This window comes from Bos indicus x Bos taurus, chromosome 14 (assembly GCF_003369695.1).
Source record: "Bos indicus x Bos taurus breed Angus x Brahman F1 hybrid chromosome 14, Bos_hybrid_MaternalHap_v2.0, whole genome shotgun sequence".
Taxonomy (NCBI): Eukaryota; Metazoa; Chordata; class Mammalia; order Artiodactyla; family Bovidae; genus Bos; species Bos indicus x Bos taurus.
This window is the reverse complement of record NC_040089.1, coordinates 23,502,699-23,527,643: the sequence shown is the minus strand read 5'-3', so window position 1 is coordinate 23,527,643 and position 24,945 is coordinate 23,502,699. Positions and strand designations below refer to the sequence as shown.

Here is a 24,945-nt window from a genome sequence, read left to right as displayed (position 1 = left end):
GCCTCGACTGCGGGGAAGATGAGAGCGCTCCTCAGGGACGACATCAAGCGCCATCTGGCATATAGTAACTGCTCAGTACAAGGTGAGCACTGCTACCATTTACATTTATGGTTAAGAACACGACTAGCTAATCAATCCCACAGGTATCTATGAACTCCTGCTTAAGCGTCTGATCCTGAGCCTGGTTCCTGAACGGCAGCAGCTAATAGGTAATAGGGCTTTTCCAAAATGTATTTATCTTTTTATATTCATTCTCTTGGCCCTGCTGTACGGGCTGCTCTCTAGCTGCGGTACACGAGCTTCTCATTGCACTGGCTTCTCTTGTTGTGAAGCATGGGCTCTAGGTGCATGGGCTTCAGTAGTTGTGGCTCCTGGGCTCCAGAGCACAGGCTCAGTATCTGTGGCACTTGGGCTGAGTTGCTCTGTGGAATGTGGGATCTTTCAGGATCAGGGATAGAACCCGTGTCTCCTGCACTGGCGGGAGAATTCTTTACCACTGAACCACCAGGGAAGCCCTGATAGGGCTTAAAAAAATATTCTTTTTTTAGAAGGACTCTGGGAGATATTAATATTCTGAAATATATTAAATAAGAAAATGCAATATTCATCTTTCTAACCTATTCAGTTATGGCATCACACTGTAATCTCTATTCTCAGGAGGTCACTGTTAGTTCTGGATGATGGCTTAGGTATCATCTTCATTCCTTCTGAAGATTCTTTAGAAATCACGGGCAGTTAAATTAGCATTTCTCCTGAGCTGGAGGAAGAAGGATGGTAACTTAAGATCCTTGATCTGAAGGGGACAGCAGTGGGAGAAAAGATGGCTTCTTGAAACCTCTACTTCAGGGATTCTGTGATGATGCAGAAACTTGACCTTGACAAGTTTTTCAAATATTTACGTTTTAAAGTGTCATTCTGAACATTTAGATAATGCTAAAGAGGACAAGGAACTGGTTTTCAATTTTGAGAACTCACAATTGGAACCCAAAATAATACTCATATGTGATATCTGTATTTACTTATTTGACAAGTATGTCTGGGGGGCCGTCTAGGTTTAGGGTATCATTCTTGAGGCCAGCAGGTACATGGAGACAACTGCACAGAAACTGGGAAGACAACATATTCATTTTATAACCGATGACTTCCAGTGAGGTGGCTTATGAAAGGGCTTTATTGTCCTGTGTTTTCTGATGTTTTTGTAATAAGCCTGCGTGCTAAGTCACTTCAGTTGTGCCAACTCTTTGTGACCGCATGGATTCTAACCCACCAGGCTCCTCTGTCCATGGGATTCTCCAGGCAAGAATACCGGAGTGGGTTGCCATTTCCTCCTCCAGGGGATCTTCCCAACCCGGGGATCTTCCCAACCCAGGGATCAAACTGACATTTCTTATGTCTCCTGTATTGGCAGGCGGGTTCTTTACCACTAGTGCCACCTGGGAAGCCCTTGTAACGAGCCTGCTGTTGATAGTCTGAATTATCTGAGGAGTCTCTGAATGTCTAAGTATTCTCCTTTCCGAGGGCTGGGCCATCACACACTCGGGTGTCCTTTCTGAGGGCTGGGCCGTCACATGCCCGGGTGTCCTTTCTGAGGGCTGGGCCGTCACAAGCCCGGGTGGGGGCGGGCACTCACCCTTGGCCATGTACTCAGTGATGATGTAGATGGGCTCCTCTCTGGTGACCACGGCATACAGCCGCACCAGCTTGTCGTGCTGCAGCGTCTTCATGAGGTTGGCCTCCTCCAGGAACGCCTGCACAGACATTGTGCCTGGCTTCAGTGTTTTTACGGCCACCTTGGTGCTGTTGTTATAGTAACCTAGGGAGGGAAAAGAAGGGAGGTCGTGATTCATCAAAAACTTCATGCAGACTTAGAAGAATATTTAGCTATAGACAGAAAAAACTTCTATAAACTCTATAGTGTTAACATTATCTAAAACCTTTAGGGACTTCCCTGGTGGTCCAGTGGTTAAGATGCTGAGCTCCCAGTGCAGGGGACCCAGGTTTGATCCCTCGTCAGGGAACTAGATCCCACATGACACAACTAAGAGTTTGAGCCTTTGACTGTGTGGATCACAATAAACTGTGGAAAATTCTGAAAGAGATGGGAATACCAGACCACCTGATCTGCCTCTTGAGAAACCTGTATGCAGGTCAGGAAGCAACAGTTAGAACTGGACGTGGAACAACAGACTGGTTCCAAATAGGAAAAGGAGTCCGTCAAGGCTGTATATTGTTACCCTGCTTATTTAACTTATATGCAGAGTACATCATGAGAAATGCTGGGCTGGAGGAAGTACAAGCTGGAATCAAGATTGCCAGGAGAAATATCCATAACCTCAGATATGCAGATGACACCACCCTTATGGCAGAAAGTGAAGAAGAACTAAAGAGCCTCTTGATGAAAGTGAAAGAGGAGAGTGAAAAAGTTGGCTTAAAGCTCAACATTCAGAAAATGAAGATCATGGCATCTGGTCCCATCACTTCATGGGAAATAGATGGGGAAACAGTGGAAACAGTGTCAGAATTTATTTTTCTGGGCTCCAAAATCACTGCAGATGGTGACTGCAGCCATGAAATTAAAAAACGCTTATTCCTTGGAAGGAAAGTTATGACCAACCTAGACAGCATATTCAAAAGCAGAGACATTACTTTTCCAACAAAGGTCCGTCTAGTCAAGGCTGTGGTTTTTCCAGTGGTCGTGTATGGATGTGAGAGTTGGACTATAAAGAAAGCTGAGCACCGAAGAATTGATGCTTTTGAACTGCGGTGTTGGAGAAAACTCTTGAGAGTCCCTTGGACTGCAAAGAGATCCAACCAGTCCATCCTAAAGGAGATCAGTCCTGGGTGTTCATTAGAAGGACTGATGTGGAAGCTGAAACCCCAATACTTTGGCCAACTGATGCGAAGAGCTGACTCATTGGAAAAGATCCTGATGCTGGGAAAGATTAAGGGCAGGAGGAGAAGGGGACGACAGAGGATGAGATGGTTGGATGGCATCATCGACTCCATGGACATGGGTTTGGGTGGACCCTGGGAGTTGGTGATGGACAATGAGGCCTGGCGTGCTGCGATTCATGGGGTCGCAAAGAGTCAGACAGGACTGAGCGACTGGACTGAACTGAACTGAACTGAACTAAAGATCCCACATGCTACAACTAAAAAGATCATGCATGCTGCAACAAAGACCTGGTGCGGACAAATAAATAAGTGCTTAAAAAATGATAATAAAAAGAAAAACAAAACCTATATATGTAACATTAGGGGGCTTCCTTGGTAGCAGCTCAGCTGGAAAAGACTCCGCCTGCAATGCAGAAGACCCCAGTTAGACTCCTGGGTCAGGAAGTTCCCCTGGAGAAGGGATAGGCTATCCACTTGAGTATTCTTGGGCTTCCCTGGTGGCTCAGACAGCAAAGAATCAGTCTGCAATGCCAGAGATCTGGGTTCAATCCCTGGGTTGGGAAGATCCCCTGGAGAAGGAAATGGCAACCCACTCCAATATTCTTGCCTGAAGAAGCGCATGGACAGAGGAGCCTAGTGGGCTACATACAGTCCATGGGGTTGCAAAGAGTTGGACATGAAATTGGCTGCAAAATGACTGAGTGACTAAGCACAGCACAGCACGTAACATTAGGGGCAACTAAGTAAAGGGTATATGAGAATTCTTTGTATCATCTTTACCAAAAAACTTAAAATTATTCTAAAATCAAAAGGTTTTTATAAAACAATGGTAAAACAAAACTCCATATGCACTGTACCATTTTCTCTAATTAATTTGATTTTCTGTTTCATTAGATTTTTTTCTAATTAATAAAATGTTTTTTATCCCAAGACAAAAAACCCCACACACCATAAGTCTATTAGATACTCTTACACACACACACACACACACACACTCTGACAACTGTCTGGAAGAAAATACACCAGAATACACTGAGTACTGGCTTAATTATGAGTGATTTAAATTTTGCTCACCATATCTTTAACTCTTTACCAACTTTACTACAATGAATATGCATTATTTTTATAATCAGAAAGAAAAGCTTTGCCCTTGAAAAAACTTTACTAACTCTAAAGTACAAAGAATACACAGGAATCAAATAAGTATTTCTCAAAGTTTTCAAAGAGAACTGGACACAGTGATTCTATGCAAAGAAAGGGCTCTGGGTTGAGCCACCTGGGAACCCCTGCCTGCCCCACGCCATCTCACCCAGGAGACACAGCAGGAGTGCAGACAGCCCAGCAAGAAAGATGCCCGTCTGGCTTGGTTAACCACAGCATTTCCCACACTGTCTCAACCTCAGAACACATCTTCATGTACCTTTTATCTTCCAGAACACACTTCGGGAAATACCGCCTCCTTAATATAGTTCCCCCAAGGCACTGATTTTCTGGGACCTGCCTCCATGATGTGGTTACTTTTTCTTGCTTTAAGATTACTTTTGATGTGGACCATTTTTTAAAGTCTTTATTGAATTTGTTACAATATTGTTTCCGTCTTCTGTTTTGGCTTTTCGGCCGTGAGGCAGGTGGCATCTTAGCTCTCCAACCAGGGATCGAACCTGTCCCCGCTCCATTGGAAGGTGAAGTCTTGACCATTGGACTGCCAGGGAAGTTCCCCATGATGTGCTTACTTTGGAGCTTGATTTTCTCCTGGAAAAGCCTTTTCTTGGTGGTTTGGAAAGCATAGAGGTAATCACGCAGCTTTTCTTTCTGTTTCCATAGTTCTCTTGGAAAGACAGGAAAAGGTGAGGATGGAGTGGCAGATGGTCACCACAAATCACCCTCAAGGTCACCTCTACCTGGTGTGTGACAGCCTAACAGCCCCAGGCCCAAGAGAGACAAACACCTAAGGAACAGTGATGTGGAAACGTCCAGTCCCTTTTCAGGTCACACGATTATCAGTACACACACAGCTTACGCTCAGGGAAAACCAATGATGGTGGTCTCCAGAGGACTTCCCTGGTGTGGTTAAGCATCTACCTGCCAATGCAGGGGACGTGGGTTCAATCTCTGGTCTTGGAAGACTCCACATGTCGTGGAGCCACTAAGCTGTGTGCCACAACTACTGAGCCTGTGCTCTAGAGCCCTTGTGCTTCAACAAGAGTAGCCCCCTCACTGCAACAAGAGAAAGCAACGAAGACCTAGAGAAGCCAAAAAAAAAAAAAAAATCTCCAGGAGAAAGAAACCACCACCCAGCACGACAAAAATGACAAAGTCTGACCATCTTGAGTGCTGGCAGTGCTAGCCCCTTAGCAGGACAGCTGGGGCAATTCCTGCAGGTCCTTTCTGGGTTCTCTTCTGAGCATCGTTGAAACAACAGTATCCTCAATGACCCTGGAAGGATGCTGACAGAGCAGGCTCTTTTCTAGAGCAGTTATATTGAGTGACCACCCACCTGACCATGAACCTGTGTACACTGGTGGGGAGGGTGTAACCCAGAACAGAGCTTTAGAAACCAAGACTGCAGCATTTATTGGAGCTGAGGGCTTCCCAGGTGGCTCAAGTGGTCAAGAATTCTATCCCTGGGTCGGGAAGATCCACTGAAGAGGAAATGGCAACCTACTCCAGTAATTTTGCCTGGGAAATCCCATGGACAGAGGAGCCTGGAGGGCTATGGTCTGTGGGGTCTCAAAGAGTCAGACATGACGGAGGGGCTGAGCACTGGAACTGAAGATCTGTATACCTGTGATGCAGTAAATCCTCCCTGGTCATCTAGAGAAACCCATGTACCCTGGCACCAACCAGTGCAAAAACGTTCATAGTAGCCTGTTTCTAATAGCCAGAACATGGGAGTAACTCCAATGCCATTGATAAATAGTAGGGTTTCTTTTATATAAAGTTTAAAACCGGGCAAAAGTAAAGTACTCTGGGTGCACACAGCCCCATACACAAAAGCAGCAGAACTACAAAGAAAAGTCAGGAAATGATCACAAAAGCCAGAATAGCAGCTGCCTTCGGGGGACAGATGGGGTTGTGGTCAGGAAGGGGAGTACAGGGGCTTCGGGTGTGATTCAGTGGTCACCACACAGGTTTTCATGTTGTCAGTAGCTGTGAAAGCGAACGTTCGTGTGGTAGGCACTTTTCTGTCTGCTTCTTATACTGCATGTTAAAGCAACAGAAGAGAAAGAAGCAGGGGTAGCTAGTCTCCTTTTGTCATCACAAAAGCCATGGGACTCACCGAGACTTTTCACAGAACATGAAGTTATGGGTCAAGGATGAAGGAAAAAAAAATGCTCTCCAAGCACAGGGGGAAAAAATCACCAGGAAATACTGCAGCTGCTAAAGATATTAAAAATGTTGATAAGGAGTTTGAAAAGAGCAGCAATTAAAGCAGCTGTGTCAAACCCAACTCTAGGAGGACAGCAGCTTCCACTCATGGCTGCTTAGGGCTGTGACGTTTGCACGACAGGGCAGCTTTCCATCTGCATCAAAGGCATGAGTTTTACTCAGCACTAAGCATCAAATCGTACTTTACCAATACACTGCCCAGTACTGGCAGGTTCACAGGGGTCACAGAGATGTGGCATGACAGATGGAAATACACACATGCTGCTGCTAAGTTGCTTCAGTCGTGTCTGACTCTGTGCCCTTGTTTTTGCACTGGTTGGTGCCATGGACGGTAGCCCACCAGGCTTCCCCATCCCTGGGATTCTCCAGGCAAGAACATCAGAGTGGGTTGCCATTTCCTTCTCCAATGCATGAAAGTGAAAAGTGAAAGTGAAGTCGTGTCTGACTCTCAGTGACCCCATGGACTGTAGCCTACCAGGCTCCTCCGCCCATGGGATTTTCCAGGCAAGAGTACTGGAGTGGGGTGCCATCGCCTTCTCCATACACATGCTACTATGTATAAAACAGATGAACAACAAGGACCCACAGGGAACTCTACTCAATATTTTATCATGACCTGTAAGTGAAAAGGGCTCAGAGGTTAAAGTGTCTGCCTGCAGTGCGGGAGACCTGGGTTTAATCCCTGGGTCGGGAAGATCCCCTGGAGAAGGAAATGGCAACCCACTCCAGTATTCTTGCCTGGAGAATCCCATGGATGGAAGAGCCTGGTGGGCTACAGTCCACGGGGTCGAAAAGAGTCGGACACGACTGAGCGACTTCACTAAGGGAAAAGAATCTGAAGAAAGATTCTTATATATAACTGAATCGCTTTGCTGTACACCTGAAACTACCACAGCACTGTAGGTCAACTGTACTTGAATAAAAAATAAATTTGTAATAATAAATAAATAAAAGGAAGCTGCAAAAAAAATTTTTTTTAATCTTTTGAAGGAAGTAAATAATTTCTTGTGGGTGCCGCTGTGCCATAGGTAAAGCAGAGAGCGCTCCAATGCAGGTGTGGCTGTCTTGCTATACCACAGGACGAAGGTGGTTTTGTTCATACGAAAAGATGAATGCAGTTGCTTTTAGAAGTCATTCAATACAGTTGGCTCCCATGAAGATGGATCAAGCAAACTTCAACGCAAAATCAGTTTCCTTTCTTTCCCAAAGTCTCTCCAGAGGCCGAGCGGGAACAGGAAATGTCTCCTTTTGTGTTACTCATGGGTCAGTTCCCTCAGTGTCCAGCAGCCCGAAGAGGAAAACGGGTCCCTGAACCAGACGGCCGAGGATCACACGGACCAGAGGAAACAGCTTGAGGGACAAACTCCTCTCTCTTTTCTCCCCACCCCTGCTCCCCCAGATCAGGGCGTTCCCTAGTATTTGTCCACTGTGCTTCGGACCAAAGAATCCAGACCATAAACTGTGCCTGGGAGCCTCTGAGCCATTTCTCACGCTTCACGATAATGTTCACTTACTTGATTAAAAGGGATGCAATTCTTAATCTGCTGTCCTTTTTCTAGCCATGAGCAAAGCCAGCCAGCTTATTTATCCCTCGAGAAGTTAAAGCTAATTGCCAGCAGCTCTAAACTGCACAGACAGACCTTGCTTTTACACGGAGCCTTGGTCGGAATGAGACGTGCAGACACGCGTGGGAGGGGCGCGTCCTTTGACCTGCTTCGTAGCACGTCACTCCCCACTGTTCCTTTGGCTTTATTTCCAGCATTCCCCTGCTAAGTGCGTTCAACAAACTGACGTAATTTCAGCAGCGAAGGAAGAGCTCCCTGGCTGGCAGCCAGGTTCACAGAACCACACTTGCACAAGACCCCAGATCAAAACTGTTTTTCTCCTCTTCTTTCTTTTCCTTCCTTCTCTCCCTCCCTCTCTTTCTTTTCTTTCTTTAATACAAAACTAGGGGGAAAGCACCATTTAAAAACAAACAACTTTCAGCATCAACATTCCAGCGGTAATGTTATACCATAGTCTTGCAATATGTTACTTTTGGGAGAAACTGAGTAAAGGCTATATGGGACCTCTCTGTATTATTTCTTTTACACCTACAATAGCTTTATTGAAATATAATTTATATGCCACATTACTTTCCCATTTAAAACATACCATTCGTTGGTTTTGGTATATTCCGATTTGTGGTACCATCACCACAATCAATTATAAGGACATTTTCATGTCCCCACCCCTCAAAAATGGTACCTATTAACAATTACCTATTAACCTATTAACAATTAACACTGCCATCGCCCCCCCCCACCTGAACCAACCACTCATTTCCTTTGTCTCTACAGAACTGTCTTTTACAGACATTTCACATAAATAGGAGTCATATAACACATGATCCTTTGTCTCTGGTTTCTTTTCTTTATTATCATGTTTTCAAGAGTCATCCATGTAATGTGTGTCAGGACTTTCTTTTAATTACCAAATAATATTCCATTGCAAGGAAACACCACATTTTGTTTATCCGTTCATCAACTGATGGACATTTTGGTTGTTTATACTCCTTGGTTATTATGAATAACGCTCTTACTTATGAACAGTTGTGTAAAAATGTTTATGTGAACAGATGTTTTCATTTCTGTATTATTGCAGACAACTGCGTGTGAATCCATAGTTATCTCAAAATAAAAAGTTTAATTGAAAATACCCAAGAAACAGCTCATGTTGAGGGGGGAAATTCTGGGTAATTTCTCCCCTCTATTTCATAGTCTTGGCTCTAATTTATCATACTATCTTCATAATATAATTATTTAAAATAATAACAACTGTTCTTAAATGCTGTCAACTATATTAAATGATTACTTGCATCACCTCATCCTGTTTTTACACCATCCCTATTTTATTGTTGCTGAGCCACTTGAGAGTAAGCTGCTATTGTTCTGTTTGATTTTAAGGAGGTCTACCAGATTTCTCTATTTTTAATGTAACATTTTAATTCCCTATTATAACTGATGTATTCATTACCTTAGGGGAGATTCTTTAAAATTGTTTAAATATCCAAAAGCACTTTCCCCACATGGTTTCAGAATCACGTGCTCATCTGATTCTCATCCCTCTTAGAGGCCATCACCTCTCTAAAAGCTGCAGCTGTCTGTCCTCTGACCTGCCTCCATCCTTCCCGGTGCCCCCAACCCACCCCAAACATGGTTACTCCAACCTCCAGCTCAGTCTGGGAACTAGGGACTTTGCCCTCCCTCCTTGGCCTGTAGGCAATAATGGAACCAACCATCATTCTGTACCCCTGAGGGATGCAGGAAGGCACAGCATCGCTTAGTACTTAGATGCTATTTGTGACCCAGGGCATAATCTGGACCAAGCCACGGGAAACATTGGGAAAGCCAAATGAGAGACATTCTACAAAAGGACAAACCTGTCATGAAAGATGGAGACAGGCCAAGGGACTCTTCCAGATTCAAGGAGACTACAGACAGGTCAGTTAAAAGCAAACTCTAGATCCCAACAGCCCTGGGGACAACACTGGGACAATGGGGAGAATTAGGATGTCGACTCTACACTAGACTCTGCGGATCAATGCAGAACTTCCTGAATGTGACCACCGTGTGGCATGAGCCCATAGCCCTTCCCTGAGGAGATGCCTGCATGAGTATTCAGGGGTGAAGGTCGTCGCGTCTACACCTTACTCTCAAGTGGCTCCGTAAAAATAAAACATGTCTGTGTGCGTATATATAGAAATGATACAGGAAATACAGCAAAATATTAACTGGTGAATCTAGGTGAAGAATATACAACGTATATTATACCTGCTCCTGTTCTGTGGACTTGGAAAAAAATATATTAAGGAATAAATGCAAATATCTCAGGGGAGAAAGAGGTGACAATTTTTTTTAAATGAGTAGATCCCAGTTAAGACAATTCCTTAAAAAGTTTAGCACAGAATGGTGTGACTCAGCAATTTCACTGCTAGGAGAATGTATATCCGTAAGAAAATGAAAACACCTGTCCACACAATAATTTCCATATGAATGTTCAAAGAAGCATTATTCATAATAGCCCAAAGATGGAAACAAGCCAAAGGTCCACCAACAGATAAGTAGATAAGCTGTGGCATACCCATACAATGGAATAGTGTTCGCTCATAGAAGAAAGAAATTCTGACAAATGTGGGTGAACCTTGAGGACATCATGCTGAGGGAGATAAGCCAGACACAAAAGGACAAATGTGTGTAGGATCCCACTGATGTGAGAGTCCTAGAGTATTACAGTCATAGAGACAGGAATTAGAGTGGTGTCCAGAGGCTGGGGAAGTGGGGGTGGGGGTAAATGTGTGCATTATGGGTACAGGGCTTCCTTCTGGACTGATGGAAATATTCTGGAACTAAATAGAAGTGGTGACTGTACAACAACGTGAGTGTGAATTGTTCACTTTAAAATGACTGACCTTCAGATCAGATCAGATCAGTCGCTCAGTCGTGTCCGACTCCTTGCGACCCCATGAATCGCAGCACGCCAGGCCTCCCTGTCCATCACCAACTCTCGGAGTTCACTCAGACTCACGTCCATCGAGTCAGTGATGCCATCCAGCCATCTCATCCTCTGTTGTCCCCTTCTCCTCCTGACCCCAATCCCTCCCAGCATCAGAGTCTGTTACATGAATTTTACTTCAATAAGAAAGGAAAGGTGGACAGAGCAAGGAGGAGGAGGTGATGATTTAGGCAGCAGAGTGGGAGCAGAGACACACCTAGAGCAAGATCACGCCCCCGGTCTGTGGACCCGACCAGAAACAGGGTGCCACGTACTCACACAGACCCCAGTGAGCAAGGTGAGGCTGTGTAATCATGATTTAGCCTGATTCCATTATCATGCTCCCAGAGAATTACAGCACAGTAAGAATTAATTATGGACTTCCCAGGTGGTGCTAGTGGTAAAGAACCTGTCTGCCATTAGAGGAGATGCAAGAGGTGCAGGTTCGATCCCTGGGTTGGGAAGATCCTCTGGAAGAGGGCATGACAACCCACTCCAGTGTTCTTGCCTGGAGAATCCCATGGACAGAGGAACCTGGTGGCCTACGGTCCGTAGGGTCGCAAAGAGTCAGACTCAACTGAGCAACTGAGCACAGGCACACAACCCAACTGTACCTTTCCCTGAGATGCCTGCACTTAACCGTATGTCCAAAGAATCTGCTGATGAGAGTCAGAGAAGAGTAGACAGATAAACCAGGATAAGCACCCACTGCCCCTTCCTTGTAAACATTCATCCAACGAAAGAATGCCTAAGTCTCGAGGAAGATGAAGAGTCTAATCATGAGGACTGTGTGGGCTTGTTCTTGGCACCAGGGGGACAGAAATGAAAGCATCGATGCTTCTGAGAAAACTGACAGAAATCAGCTGGAGCCCTTATTTCTCCAGAAGGGACTCAGGCTTCAGAGCCACACACTCACCCATCCAGACTTCCCCGAACTGCCCGGCGCCCAGCCTTTTCACCAGCTTGATGGACTCTCGGGGGATCTCCCAGGCATCCTTGTCCCATGGCTTCTGTGGTTTGGGGCTAATGCACGCCTTCTCCAATCTCCGGCACAAGCCATCTGACTGCTCTAATTTCAAAGAGAAAGTAAATGTGGAAAAAGTCATCCTTTGTATTTTACCAGTATCTACAGAGAAATCTGGACTATGAGTTTTATCATTTCCAACTCGCCAAGGTCTACAAACTTAAAATGTTTATGGGGGTCTCTTCTGTGTAATCATGACTTGAAATTCTTAAATGAAAGACAGTTTAAGACACACTTGATTTGATTCATCAGTAATATTAATCTATGAAAATAAAAACAATAAAATAAATAGACAAACACAGGCTGGCAGGTTGTCACACTTAATAGACTATAATTTTAATTACTGAGCCCGTGTAAACTCTTTAGGGCACAATGGTGGGAACTTGGTCAGGTCACCAGGGGACACCCCCACCTCCCCGCCCAGTCTCAGAACAGGGCCAGGACTCCACAAGTACTCAACACATATGCCAGATGAATAACTTGATGGGGCTAACAGAGGGGGAAGAAGGACTTACTACTCTAGAGTACTTGCTCTCTCCATACTTGGGGACATAAGCAAATTTTATGTGTTTTACCTTAGAGCAGCTTGAAGAAATAAGCAGTAACAGCTTCCCACTACAACTGACCTCAAACACAAAGGGAATGTACCTAAAGGCTATTCATGGGGTCAGCCTAGCAAGGCTGAAGAGCAGACTGGGGACGAAGGACCACTGACTGGCCACTTCTAATTGTTTTGGTGTTATTGTTATAATTTCTGTTTTCTTTTACCAAGGGTACGTATTACTTTTACACACACACATACACATGTCTGCATTCCTAGTCTGGATATTAAAAGATGTGTTGTAAAGTCATGCACTATATGAAAATAATACTCATTTCTATGTTTGTAATTTTTGAACATTAACTGTTAAACAGCACAAGCTAGGTGGGAAGGACTAAGATAATTATTCACAAAGATCAAATCTGACTTTGAATGTTTGTGTGTGCTCAGCTGCTCAGTCGTGTCCGACTCTCTGTGGCCCCATGGACTGTAGCCCACCAAGCTCCTCAGGCCATGAACTTTTCGAGGCAAGAATACTGGAGTGGGTTGCCATGTCCTCCTCCAGGGTATCTTCCCAACCCAGGGACTGAATGGGTGTCTCTTGTGTCTCCTGCATTGGCAGGTGGATTCTTTACCACTAGTGCACTGTTGAATGTATAGTTATAGGTTACTTTAGGACCAGTTATAGAACATGATCCTGCAACTTTATCCAAAAGAAATATGATTCTCCTTTCTAAAGAGGCTACCAGGAAAACTACTAGAGTTCATCAATGAATTCTATAAAGTTGTAGGATACAAAAATTTTTTATGTAAGTTTGACATCATATATTTATCATAACAGATGTATCTTTCTTTTCTTGTCTGACCTTATGTTTTCACTTACTTTGATAATGCTTAATCATGTCGCTGATACAAGGAAAAGTGATTCGTGGGGAGATGTAATAACCCCCATTGTCCAGACTTCTGATTTTGTAGTGCTTAATCACATCGCCGTGCACGGGGTCATAGTCTCTGACAGACAGAGAGTAACTTCCTGCAGAGGAAGAAGTACAAGCAAAGATTACACTTACATTTTGTAAACAAGATTGGCATTATGGGGAGGCAAGTGTTGGGAGTTTGGGATTAGCAGATGCAAACTATGACACATAGGATGGATAAACAACATGGCCCTACTGTAGAGAACAAGGAAGTATATTCAATAACCTGTGATAAACCAGAACAGAAACGAGTACAAGAAAGATGACATACATGGATAACAGAATCACTTGGCTGTAAAGCTGAAATTAACACAACACTGTAAATCAACTATACTTCAATAAAACGAGGTCTGCCTATAATTCTTTTTTAACAGAATTCTAGAATCATTTCTAAGAATGATTTCCTAAACAGCATTTGAGGCCTTATGTCACTTCCTACCTTTTAATGTCTCGCTTTCTCTGATAAGGAAAGCTCCAGCGCTGTTCCCTGGGGCCAGAAGCTGCCTTTCTGCATCCTTCCTGGTTATATCCTTGAAAAACCACCTGTGAAGACATATTAACATCCCATGGCTGTTGTAATCCCGGGGAGAAAAAAGATGAAGAAAAAGCAAGAAATCCAGCATGTCACACAGAACCATTCCAGACCACTCCAGGTGAGGACTCACTCTTCAGTTTCCAACGTGTTGACTTTGGCCACATAGTTGCTGGGAATGAAGCCTTCTTTCTTTGTCGAAATGGACTTGGCTTTCCACCACTCTCCGTGCCTGGAATAGAAACCCGCATCAGAATGGGTTTGTTGGGCTTCCCTGATGGTACAGTGGTTAAGAACCACCCTGTAATGCAAGGGATGTGAATTCAATCCCCCGTCAGGGAACTAAGATCCTGCATACCATGGGGCAGCCAAGCAACTGCTTGAGCCGCCAAGAAAGAGGCCACACGCCACAGCTAAGACTCGACATGGCCAAATAAATACATATTAAAAAAAGAAAAAAGGGTTTGTATTCAATGACTCAAGAACTACAAGAGCAATTGTCTTAAGGTGTTTGTCTTGTGGGGTGTGGGACAGTGGGGAAGGCCCTGGGACCCCAGAATGCAGGGGGAAAGTTGATGTGTCCTGATGAAATACAAATATGTTTAGTGATGGACCCAAAGCAAAACAGCCTCATGACTGAAGTGTGGGTCTCTGTGTTCAGAGCTGCTGCATAAGAGTTGGTGAAAATGGTTTCCATCTTGCAGAAGCAGAATTCTTAACTTCCCCAGGGATATCTTTAAAATGGGCTTCCCTGGTGGCTCAAAGGGTAAAGAACCTGCCTATAATGCAGGAGACCTGGGTTTGATATCTGGGCTGGGAAGATCCCCTGAAAGAGGGCATGGCAAACCATTCCAGTATTCTTGCCTGGAGAATTCCAAGGAGAGAGGAGTCCATGGGGTCACAAAGAATTGGATACAACTGAACGACTAGCACTTTCACTTTTCACACTTACAGAAATGGGAGTCAAGGGAATAAAAGCTCATAGTTCTTAAGTTATAAATGGCTTTGTTGAAATAGCTAGTGTCCATAGGCTGATGCCATGGGGAAAAAAAGAAAACCATAAAACAGTCCCAAGCAGATGAGCCTTATCACCACCTCGCATCTCCTACAAGAGGCATGGAGCCAGGGAAGGGGCTGGGGAAGGAGGAACGGATGGGTCCCCAACGGATGAGCCTCAGCTGTGTTCCTGTCAGGTTCTCACACCCAGATGGGACCCTCATCTGGCAAGACATGAAGGACAATTACAACTGGCACTTGGCTGTGGTACACTACACGCCTGTGCCATATTTATAAAATGCACACACACACATAAGCCATTTCTGGTTCCCAAGCAAGACACTAAGATACAGAGTGACTTGTCACAGTCACACAGCGATCAAGTGGCAAGCCCAGAATGAGGCTCAAGTTCACATTCAGCCAGTAATGGACAAGCCCTCTCAGGTACTCAACACCTTATACTTAATAAGGGTCTCTTTCCTCCAGCCAACCAAAGGTCTCCTGTTGGCGGGCCAAGGTAATGCTATATGAAGAGCAGTAGAATTACTGAAGTTCCTTATTCTCAGCACAGTCCTAAGCCCTGTGAGTCAACCTGGAGGGGTCAAGAAAATGATGTCCAAGCATCTTCACAGAAGCGCTAAGTGCTGAGCAGGGGCTTTCCCCGAGATGACCACTGCCTTGACACCCCGCCCTGATGACTCACACCCAGTTGGACCCATACATTTGGTGTGAATTTGAGGAAAATAACAAAGTAAAAATGGCATTAAAAGAACATGCAGGGACTTCCCTGGTGGTTCAGCGGTTAGGAATCCACCCACCAATGCAGTGGACACAGTACATATGCCTGGTACAGAAACTTAGATGCACGTGCTTCGAGGCAATGAAGCCCACACGCCACAACTAGAGAGCCCGTGTCCTGCAATTACTGAAGCCTGTTACACTCTAGAGCCCATGCTCTGCAACAAGAGAAGCCATTGCAGTGAGAAGCCTGTACACTGCAACTAGAGAGTCGCCCCTGCTCACGGCAACTAGAGAAAGCCAGAGAGCAGCAACAAAGACCCAGCACAGCCAAGAATAAATTTTACAAACATTTTAAAAAAAGAAATGCAAATTCCACATAGATCTAAACCTCTTAAGGCAGCACAGATGGATAAGGAAAGACAATGGTGTTTGGTTTCAAAGGAAAAACTCTTGGAAACTGCTCACAGTAAAGCCTAAGAGGAAAATCCCTCTGGCCCTGCTCCTTCTGGCAGCAATAAGGCTGGAGTTCCATGCCCACCCCCAGAGGGGTGTCTGCCTTGCTGTGCCGCTGGCGGCCAAGCCCGGGGAGGGGGATAGGCTTCGGGATTTGGTGCCATAGAAGAGGGACACTTGGCTGCACTTACTGCTCCAGGACTTTCATCTTCTCCCCTTTCTTGAAGGACAAGTCGTCTGGGTGGATGCCATCGTACGGATACAATGCGATCACGATGTCCCCTTGCTCCTCTGGATCTGAAAATGAACAAGGCGAGTGAAGACCTTTAAGAATCCACAGCAGAATGTTTAAAATGGATAACCAACAAGGACTGACTGTATGGCAAGGGAACTCTGCTCAATGTCATGTGGCCAGCCTGGAGGGGAGGAGAGTTTTGGGGAGGATGGATACATGTATACATGGCTGAGTCCCTTCGTTCACCTTCCCTGTTCACAACATTGTTAATCAGCTATTCAGTTCAGTTCAGTTCAGATCAGTCGCTCAGTCATGTCCGACTCTTTGCGACTCCATGAATCGCAGCACGCCAGGCCTCCCTGTCCATCACCAACTCTCGGAGTTCACTCAGACTCACGTCCATCGAGTCAGTGATGCCATCCAGCCATCTCATCCTCTGTCGTCCCCTTCTCCTCCTGACCCCAATCCCTCCCAGCATCAGAGTCTTTTCCAATGAGTCAACTCTTCACATGAGGTGGCCAAAGTACTGGAGTTTCAACTTCAGCATCATTCCCTCCAAAGAAATCCCAGGGCTGATCTCCTTTAGGATGGACTGGTTGGATCTCCTTGCAGTCCAAGGGACTCTCAAGAGTCTTCTCCAACACCACAGTTCAAAAGCATCAATTCTTTGGCGCTCAGCTTTCTTCACAGTCCAACTCTCACATCCATACATGACAACTGGAAAAACCATAGCCTTGACTAGACGGACCTTTGTTGGCAAAGTAATGTCTCTGCTTTTCAATATGCTATCTAGGTTGGTCATAATACCCCAATACAAAATTAAAAGTTTTTTAAAAAAAGAATCCACAGCAGAAATGTTGTAACAGCTTGTCATGGGGCACAGAGTGCAGGGATGTACTGAGGAAACAGGCAGCTGGAAAGAAGACGTGTTTTCCTCCCAGATGGCTCGGGGTCCACGTGGTCCGTGGTTGGCCACACACTGTACACAATGGTACATGTCTGTCATCTCAAATCATAGAGACCTATGACCTCAAATGACTTCCAGCTCTAGGTTTAAAATGCGATACACCTGTGCTCATAGCAGCATTGTTTACAAAAGTTAAAAGGAGAAAACCATCCGAAGACACTGTGTATACATACCACAGAATAAAGGAAGCAAAATTCGGACACCTACTACAACATGGATGAACCTTAAAGACATTATGCTAAATGACATAAGTCAGCCGCAAAGGACAAATACCATTTGATTCCACTTAGGCGAGATCCCCAGAGCCCGTCACACTCATAGAGACAGAAAGTAGAATGGTGGGTACCAGGGGCCGGGAGGATGGGGGATGGGAGTTTGTGTTTGATGGGCACAGAGTTTCTGTTTGAGATGATGGAAAGTTCATCATCCCAGATGGAGAGATGGACGGATGGAGGTGATGGTTGCACAAAAATGAGAAGGTAGTTAATGTTACTGACCTGAACACTTCCATGGCTAAAATGATAAATTCTATGTTATGTCTATTTTTCCACAATAAAAAAAAAAATTCGGAGACACATAGTTTTTCAAGGCAGAAGCCTAGTGTGTCTCCCTTTGCCTGATAAAACAATAAAAGTATCCTTTTCTACCTCACCCCACCGCCTGCCCCCCCAAAATCAACAAAAACACCCAGGACAACTATTTTACAGAAACTCGAACAGTAAAGAAAAGAAACTACCATGGCGTTATGAAAACATACCTTTAGTTTGAAACCTCTGTCCTGGTAAAAGCTGAGAGTCTGCAACCTAAAAGAGAATATTCATTAGAAAAATATTTTCTATGTTTAGCGTTTTATGCTTACATTCACACTGTATATTATGTCATTTTCGAACAGAAGCAAATAGGATTTAGATTTGTTAATTTATTAAGCCAGAAAGAAAAGGAGTGCAGAGGAACAGTCCTGCAGAGCTGTGTTCCGATCCCTGCCCCCTGCCCCAACCATGGAAGGGCTTTTCCTTCTTCAGCAGCCACTGGCCTGGGGGTGACAGGACATGTCTGAGCCGCTGCTGATTCAATCAGCTCCCTCCCCCTGATTCGGTACCAGAGCCCAAATATCCTTAGAAGTGGTGGTTTGCCCAGCTCCATGGTAATGCTTCCCCATTATCCAGCCTTGCTAGTTGGCAAGGAGTTGACCTGCAGGCAGGTGATGGGGCTTTGAGATCGGCTTTCTTATTCCCTGGGCTTCTTCTTTCTGCCCAGCAGCAGGTGATGAGCTGGGCTTTCAGCAGCCATGGATACCAGTGACCAGAGACAGCAGAGCCAAAGACGGAGAGGGGTCACCTGGGTCCTTGGTGACCTTGTGGAAGTGCCACCCAGGCCAGGACTGCTGATCTTCACTTTTCCCAGACTTGTTTTAAAAGCTGCTGTAAGGGCTTGGTCACTGGCAGCTGAGAACAAGTCCTAACAGATCCAGGCTTCCTGTGGCTGACCCCGATTCCGCTATGGGGACAGATGGCATCCCTGTTTTTTTAGCTTGGAGCTGAATGATCAGGAAGGGCCTGGCGGTACAAAAGGCCACCCCAATCACCTTGGAAATCAAATTCCTTTTTCCTTCATTGACATGGGGAGGATGTGTGAGACTTCCTGGGCTTCATTGTGTTTCTCTTTGATTAACGTGATTGAATGGAATATGAATCAAAACAGCTTGTACTGAAATTTAAATTTCTGATGGAAGTCAGCCCATCCAATCTCCAGGGGCGGGGAGCAGGGGATTACGTTTTTTCTGGTTGAGAAACTCTTGGCTCCGGATGATCTTTCAATACTTATTTCAAGGAGTTCTATACCGATTTTTAAACTCATTCAGATTTGCATAATTAGAATGTATGATCAATTTTAAAGCAGTTAGAGGAAACAATTAGAAGATGAGAGACTGATTAAATCATTTTGAAAGCAGCAAGCTGATTTTCAAATATCAAAGAGTCCTTAATTGACAAATGATTGAACACATTCTTCAGAAGGCCAAAACACATGTATAGAAAGCATCTGTCACCACTGTTCTTCTCTAAAATGTCTTTTCCTTAGAGAGTTATTGAATTCGATTCAGTTCAGCCTTGCTGTCACACATACAGCCTGTACTCAATCCAGGGGTGTGTTTTGGGCACATCTGTCTGGAACTGAATGTTATCCATGGAATAAGGTCCAACTGCCCAGTTCACAAACTAGGGCACCTGTGACCACAGAAGGTGGAGTGTACTGCGCTCCGGGGGTGCATGAGGGAACTGAGAGATTTCAAACCTGCTTCCTACTTCTGCTTTCTAACTTATCTTTTAACCTCCTTTACTCTTACCAAGAGGAAAAATGGTGTGTAAGTTTGTACTGGTCTCCTTTGCTTTTCTGAATGAAGGACATCTTCTTTAATTACGTTAAAAAAAAAATGGGGGATTTTAAACCATGTAAAATCTACAGCACATGACACTGGAAAAAGTCAGGTCCTTTTTATGACGCCTTTGAAGTCTATAACGAGAAAATTATCTGTGACTCCAAGTCCTTGTATCATTTCATTTTCTGTTAGTCATATTTCCATAGCATAGCTCCACATCTATACCTATTTATGTGATGTGTTTTTGAATATTATGTTTATAGGTATTTATAACTAAATTATAAAAGTTATTAATAATCTTGTACATTTTGAGTTTCTGTTGTAAAATTACAATATTTAAAAAATTTTTTCTTTAGTTTTGGCTGTGCTGGGTCTTCACTGCTGTGCATGGGCTTTCTCTAGTTACGGGGTTACTCTCTAGTTGTAGTGTACAGGCTTCTCAGTGCAGTGGCTTCTCTTGAGCACGGGTTCTAGGGCCCACAGGCTTAATTGCCCTGTGGTATGGGGGTCCTTCTGCACAGGGGATCAAATCCATGTCCCCTGCATTGGCAGGACTCTTAATCAGTGACCACCAGGGAAGTCCACAATGTTTTTCTTGAATTTCTTTTTTGGTTGTGCACCACAGCCTATAGGATCTTAGTTTCCCAGCCAGGGATCAAACCCTTGCCCCCTGCATTGGAAGCATAAAGTCTTAAAAACTGGATTGCCGGGGACGTTCCTAAAATTAACGTTAATTTATCTGTCTAGAAATATCATATAGGGAATTAACAGCATAATGTATTCACTCTTCATCTCTACTTTTTTGCAAGAATATCAGTTTTCTGGTGCAAGCACCGATTTACCAATCTCAACAATGACATGTGGCCTTGACATACACCATACCTGCAGGATAAGGGGGAACGTAGGGGAGGGGGCTGGTACAGGGCATGACAACAATAATATACTTCTAGAATGCCAAGGCATTTAAAAACATGTCAGATTAGAGAAACAATGAAAACTCTTAATGAAGGCATTTGGACTAATGTGGAATAGCTGCTTTCAGCTTAAACGCTGAAACACTGGTTTCCATAAAAACCAGGCAATGGGGGATGTACATATATACAGTGAGCAAACAGAAAGGACCTAAGATCTGAAGTAAAGTGCATTTAAGGTTGTAATAATCCAAAGCTCTGTTCCTTTCTTTCATGAAATGTGATATTAGTTCTTTGCCAAGCATTTCTCAAACACATCAGAGAGCACATCCATCATGTAAAAATGCTGGTACAGGTATTTGTCCTAGGTTAGAAGGCAGAATTAGTTGCTTTTTTTTTTTTATCTTTTAATTCTCTATAGTAAGTCATGACAACTTCAGTGTTCATACTAGTTTGAATTAATTGAAGAATAACATGATGGGATAAAGTATGATGGCTACCCTGGTGGCTTAGCAGTAAAAAATATGCCTGCCAACATGGGAGACGCAGGTTTGATCTCTGGGTCAGGAAGATCCCCTAGGATCTTCCTTCCCCAGGGAAGAAGGAAATGGCAACCCACTCCGGTATTTTTGCCTGGGAAATCTCATGGACAGAGGAGCCTGGTGGGCTACGGTCCACGGGGTCTCAAAGAGCTGGATGTGACTGGGCGACTAAACAACAACATCTACCAAAGGGCATATTAGCACCTATTTTGGCTTCCGACTTGAATTCAGCATTTCCTTCTGCTTCCAGACCACTATTCTTATTGCCCATCCTAAGTCACACAAGCTCATATACATGTCCTTACATATAAAGAGAGGGTATTTGTACCAGTGACAGGAAAGGTGATAATAGCCACACATAAGGTGACCAAAGTCCCCTTTACTGTACATTAAGTGGCCTGGTTGTCTCGAATATATTTATAAACTCTTTAAAGGATTAAGTAACAAAGTATATCAAAAATTATTTGAGGCCCAAGTAATTAACATGATTTTTTTTTTTTTTTTGGCATGCACATGGTAAGATTTGGAGTTTAAATTACGCAGCCATGTTTTGATCCTGCCGTGGGAATGCTCCCCTGAGACTATCTACTTACTGGCCTTTGGTGTTTATTGGACGTTGGATCTCTCACATAAATAGTTCGGTCAGTATTACGTACTGGTTGCGTCTTCAAATCTACTCCATCGTCATTCAGATTGTCTTTCCTTTTTGACTTTATACATCCCATAGTTCCTGTTGGAATACAAAAGCAATGGCATCGTTTTACCATTCCAGAACTGGCTTCCAGCCACCGAAGTCTCTCCATTTAAGAGAAGGTGATAGCGACTCAACAACAACAACAAACACACTTCTATTCTTCATGGCTGATGATTTAACCAAGTCAAAAAGGTGAAGACTGTTCACAAGCCAGGTGCTTGTTCATAATCTGTTCACTCATTCATTCAACAACAATTTATTGAGCATCAATTTCAGGTCAGCATAAATTCCTGCCCTAAGGACGCTCCTATTCTTGTGGTGAAGATACGTGAATTAAAATAACAATGCAATGTGGCAGGTCAACGACAGAGGATGCACAGGACATAGGAAAGGACACTGACCTCAAGCGAGAGGAAAAGGATGTGGGCAGGGGAAGCGTCCTGATGGAAACGCTTTGAGTCAGAATGGGAGTGATGTCAGCTAGGTGGCAGAGTCAGTAAAGGGATTCCAGGAAGAGACAACTTCACATGCAAAGTACTGGCCCCGGGAACACGGCCCCTTCCGGGAACTAGTTCAAGTCAAACCCTTCAGGGAACAAGTAGGGAAGTCCAGGAGTTGGGCTGGAGGGGGAAGCATGGCTGAAGACGAATGTCACTGTGCAAAGTGAAGTGAGGGGACCTGGGGCTTCAAAGGCAAACATGATGAAGAGGCAGGAAGCATAAAGGGTGGCTCCAACCTTATATGGCTTGGGGCCTGGGGCAATGGTGGTGGCCTTCACGGAGACGGGAAATCAAAGAGGAGACACAGGTATGGAGAATAGATGCTTGTAGGAACATCCACATGATCACATCTGTAGACTTCCCAGTGAGACGTGTGAGTGTGGAAAACATGAGAGAGGTCAGAGCCAGAGGCACAGAGGGTGCCGCCAGCCAGCCTAAGGCCTCAGGAAACACGCCCCGACAGAAGAGGGCTTGAGCACAACCAGTGAGACAGATGGAACCACCCTTCTAAAGGCTAAACTCTTATCTGTCTATTCAGTTATACTAGGATGTGCAGAGTGCCACCCAAAGCAAACTGGGAACTTTAGATCTAAAGGCGACTTTAAAACTGAAATTGGATATGACTATTCCTCACAGCACAGCCTCACGGTCAAATTTATACATTAAAGACAAAACAAAATCTGTTACGCACTCCATTACAAGATACTGGAGGGCGGTGTTCCCAAACCTAAAGGCACGCAAGAATCGCCTAGGTTCACAGAGCAGATTCCCTGGACACAGTCCAGGAAGTTCTCCAGGGGCACAGGGGGGTGGGCGCTCCACTGTGACTGTCATTCTCAGGCACTGCCAAAGGGGACCCCTGCCCAGAACATCACACAACAAGGACGGTTTCACGTGGGGAAGGCGGGTGATGGGAGTTCGGAACACCTCCTAGAGGAGGAACGGGTCAAAAAAGCCTCAGGAGCTCGTCCCTATTGCCCCGGCTTGGCCTGCCTTTGGTCCCACAGGCCTCGGAGACCACCGCCTTGTTTATCATCTCATTGGCTGACATAGGAAGCCTCTGAAGACGGCCACGCCTCTTTCTGAGACTAGTGAGCTGTAGTTCCCAAAATAAAGGGGAAGCAAGTACTTCTTTGACTCAAAACAGCACAGTATTTTTTTTTTTTTTCTTTCATGTGCTAAAGTTTCTGAAATGGGATGGGTTTCCTAGTTGATCTGTAAATAAACAGGGGAGCTCTTTTTTGACCCATCCCACCTCCACCCCTACTCCTACCCTCCAAAAAAAATGTTTTTAACTTATTCGCATGAAAACGGGGCTGCATGAAGGAAGGAAGTCGGTATTGGAAAAGGCCAACCCTAGTGGACCCTAGTGGACCCCAATGGCTCCCTGAGCTGTGAAAGGAGCAGCCCAGCGGGCCCCTAGGACACACGCGTTCCTGGTCATGCGCACCTCTCCCCAGGATGTTTCCCGGGAGCCCACTTGTCTCCCCACACCCTCCCTGGCTCTAACACACTCCAGTTCTGTCTTTTTTTCCAGATCTGGACCCAAATGTTACCTCCTCAGATCTTCTGAAGTAGACAGGCTGGGGTCCCAGCCTGTTTCTTCTCTGAAATACCACTCCGAGCAGGTGCTCCAGGAGGGTTTGTGGAAAGAAGGGATGGACCAAGTGCTCAGGCTGCTGCACTCTGGGCTTCCAGTGTGCTCATCCCAGCCCCTCCCACTCCAGACAGACAAGGAAAGGGAAAGAGGACATCCCTGCCCCAGCCGTTGTTGTATTGGAGATAGAGGCACAGAAACCTATAGAACTAACTACTAGTTCACAGGAAACAGAGGTTAAAGGATCAAAATAATCAGACAGGTCCATGATGTGTCAAAAGGTGGGAACTTCAGAAGTATTCCCTAAATGAGCCTTGAATGAATAGGTGAGTGGGGGAGGACACGTGGGTAGGATCATTGGAGATATCTGAATACATGTGGACTTGATTCCGGGGGATTATGCGTTTCATTGATGTGATGATGGTACTGTGGTCATGCAGGGGAAGGTCCTCATCTGAGAGGATGCTCATGAGGCGGGTACGGATGTGGGCTCAGGGTATCTGCCAGCTGTCAACATTTCCACCAAAATGAAAAAGAAAAAAGGGGGACAAGAGAGCAAGAGGAGGGGACAAATGTGGCAAAATAGCTTTAAAAAAATTAGTGACTCTAGGTGAGGATTTTTTTTCTGTAGATTTGAAATTTTCAAAATAAAAAGTCAGATAAGGGAGAACATAGAAGGACAGTATAAACGACTTTATGCCAAAAAATTCCCAGGAAAATATTAGCTACCCCTGTAGTGTGTGCGTGTGCACACACATTTGTGTGTGAAGGCAGATGAGATTAGAAAGTCACTTCGTGGGTGTTAGTGATATGGCACAGATCGGGGAATTGGTGGTTCGGTCCTCTGAAGCGGTGATGGCAATCGTCTGAAGGCCGTGGCCATGGGAAGGAAAACAGAGAATGAAAATTAAAAGTGGGAGGATGTGTGAGGGGGTCGTCTAATCTGCAGTATTATTTATTTATGCATAGTTCATGATTTCCCTCTCTCCCATCACATGGGCTTCCCTGGTGGCTCAGATGATAAAGAATCCACCTGCAGT

At 44.8% G+C, this 24,945-nt stretch overlaps 1 protein-coding gene across 3 annotated transcripts in view; it reads right to left on the bottom strand.

Annotated features, from left to right (window-relative positions):
* Window positions 1-24,945, bottom strand: part of LYN (LYN proto-oncogene, Src family tyrosine kinase) — a 109,274-nt gene that overhangs the window by 27,103 nt on the left and 57,226 nt on the right. For 2 of the 3 annotated variants that reach the window (XM_027561009.1, XM_027561010.1), the window contains exons 2-9: window positions 21,708-21,844; window positions 18,042-18,087; window positions 16,274-16,379; window positions 14,026-14,124; window positions 13,800-13,903; window positions 13,267-13,416; window positions 11,735-11,887; window positions 1,631-1,813 (exon numbers count right to left, since the gene is read on the bottom strand). In XM_027561009.1, the coding sequence (XP_027416810.1) occupies window positions 1,631-1,813; window positions 11,735-11,887; window positions 13,267-13,416; window positions 13,800-13,903; window positions 14,026-14,124; window positions 16,274-16,379; window positions 18,042-18,087; window positions 21,708-21,839 (973 nt within the window). In that variant the 5' untranslated portion in view covers window positions 21,840-21,844. The remainder of the gene's footprint in view (window positions 1-1,630; window positions 1,814-11,734; window positions 11,888-13,266; window positions 13,417-13,799; window positions 13,904-14,025; window positions 14,125-16,273; window positions 16,380-18,041; window positions 18,088-21,707; window positions 21,845-24,945) is intronic. The other variant, XM_027561011.1, reaches the window with a different exon arrangement.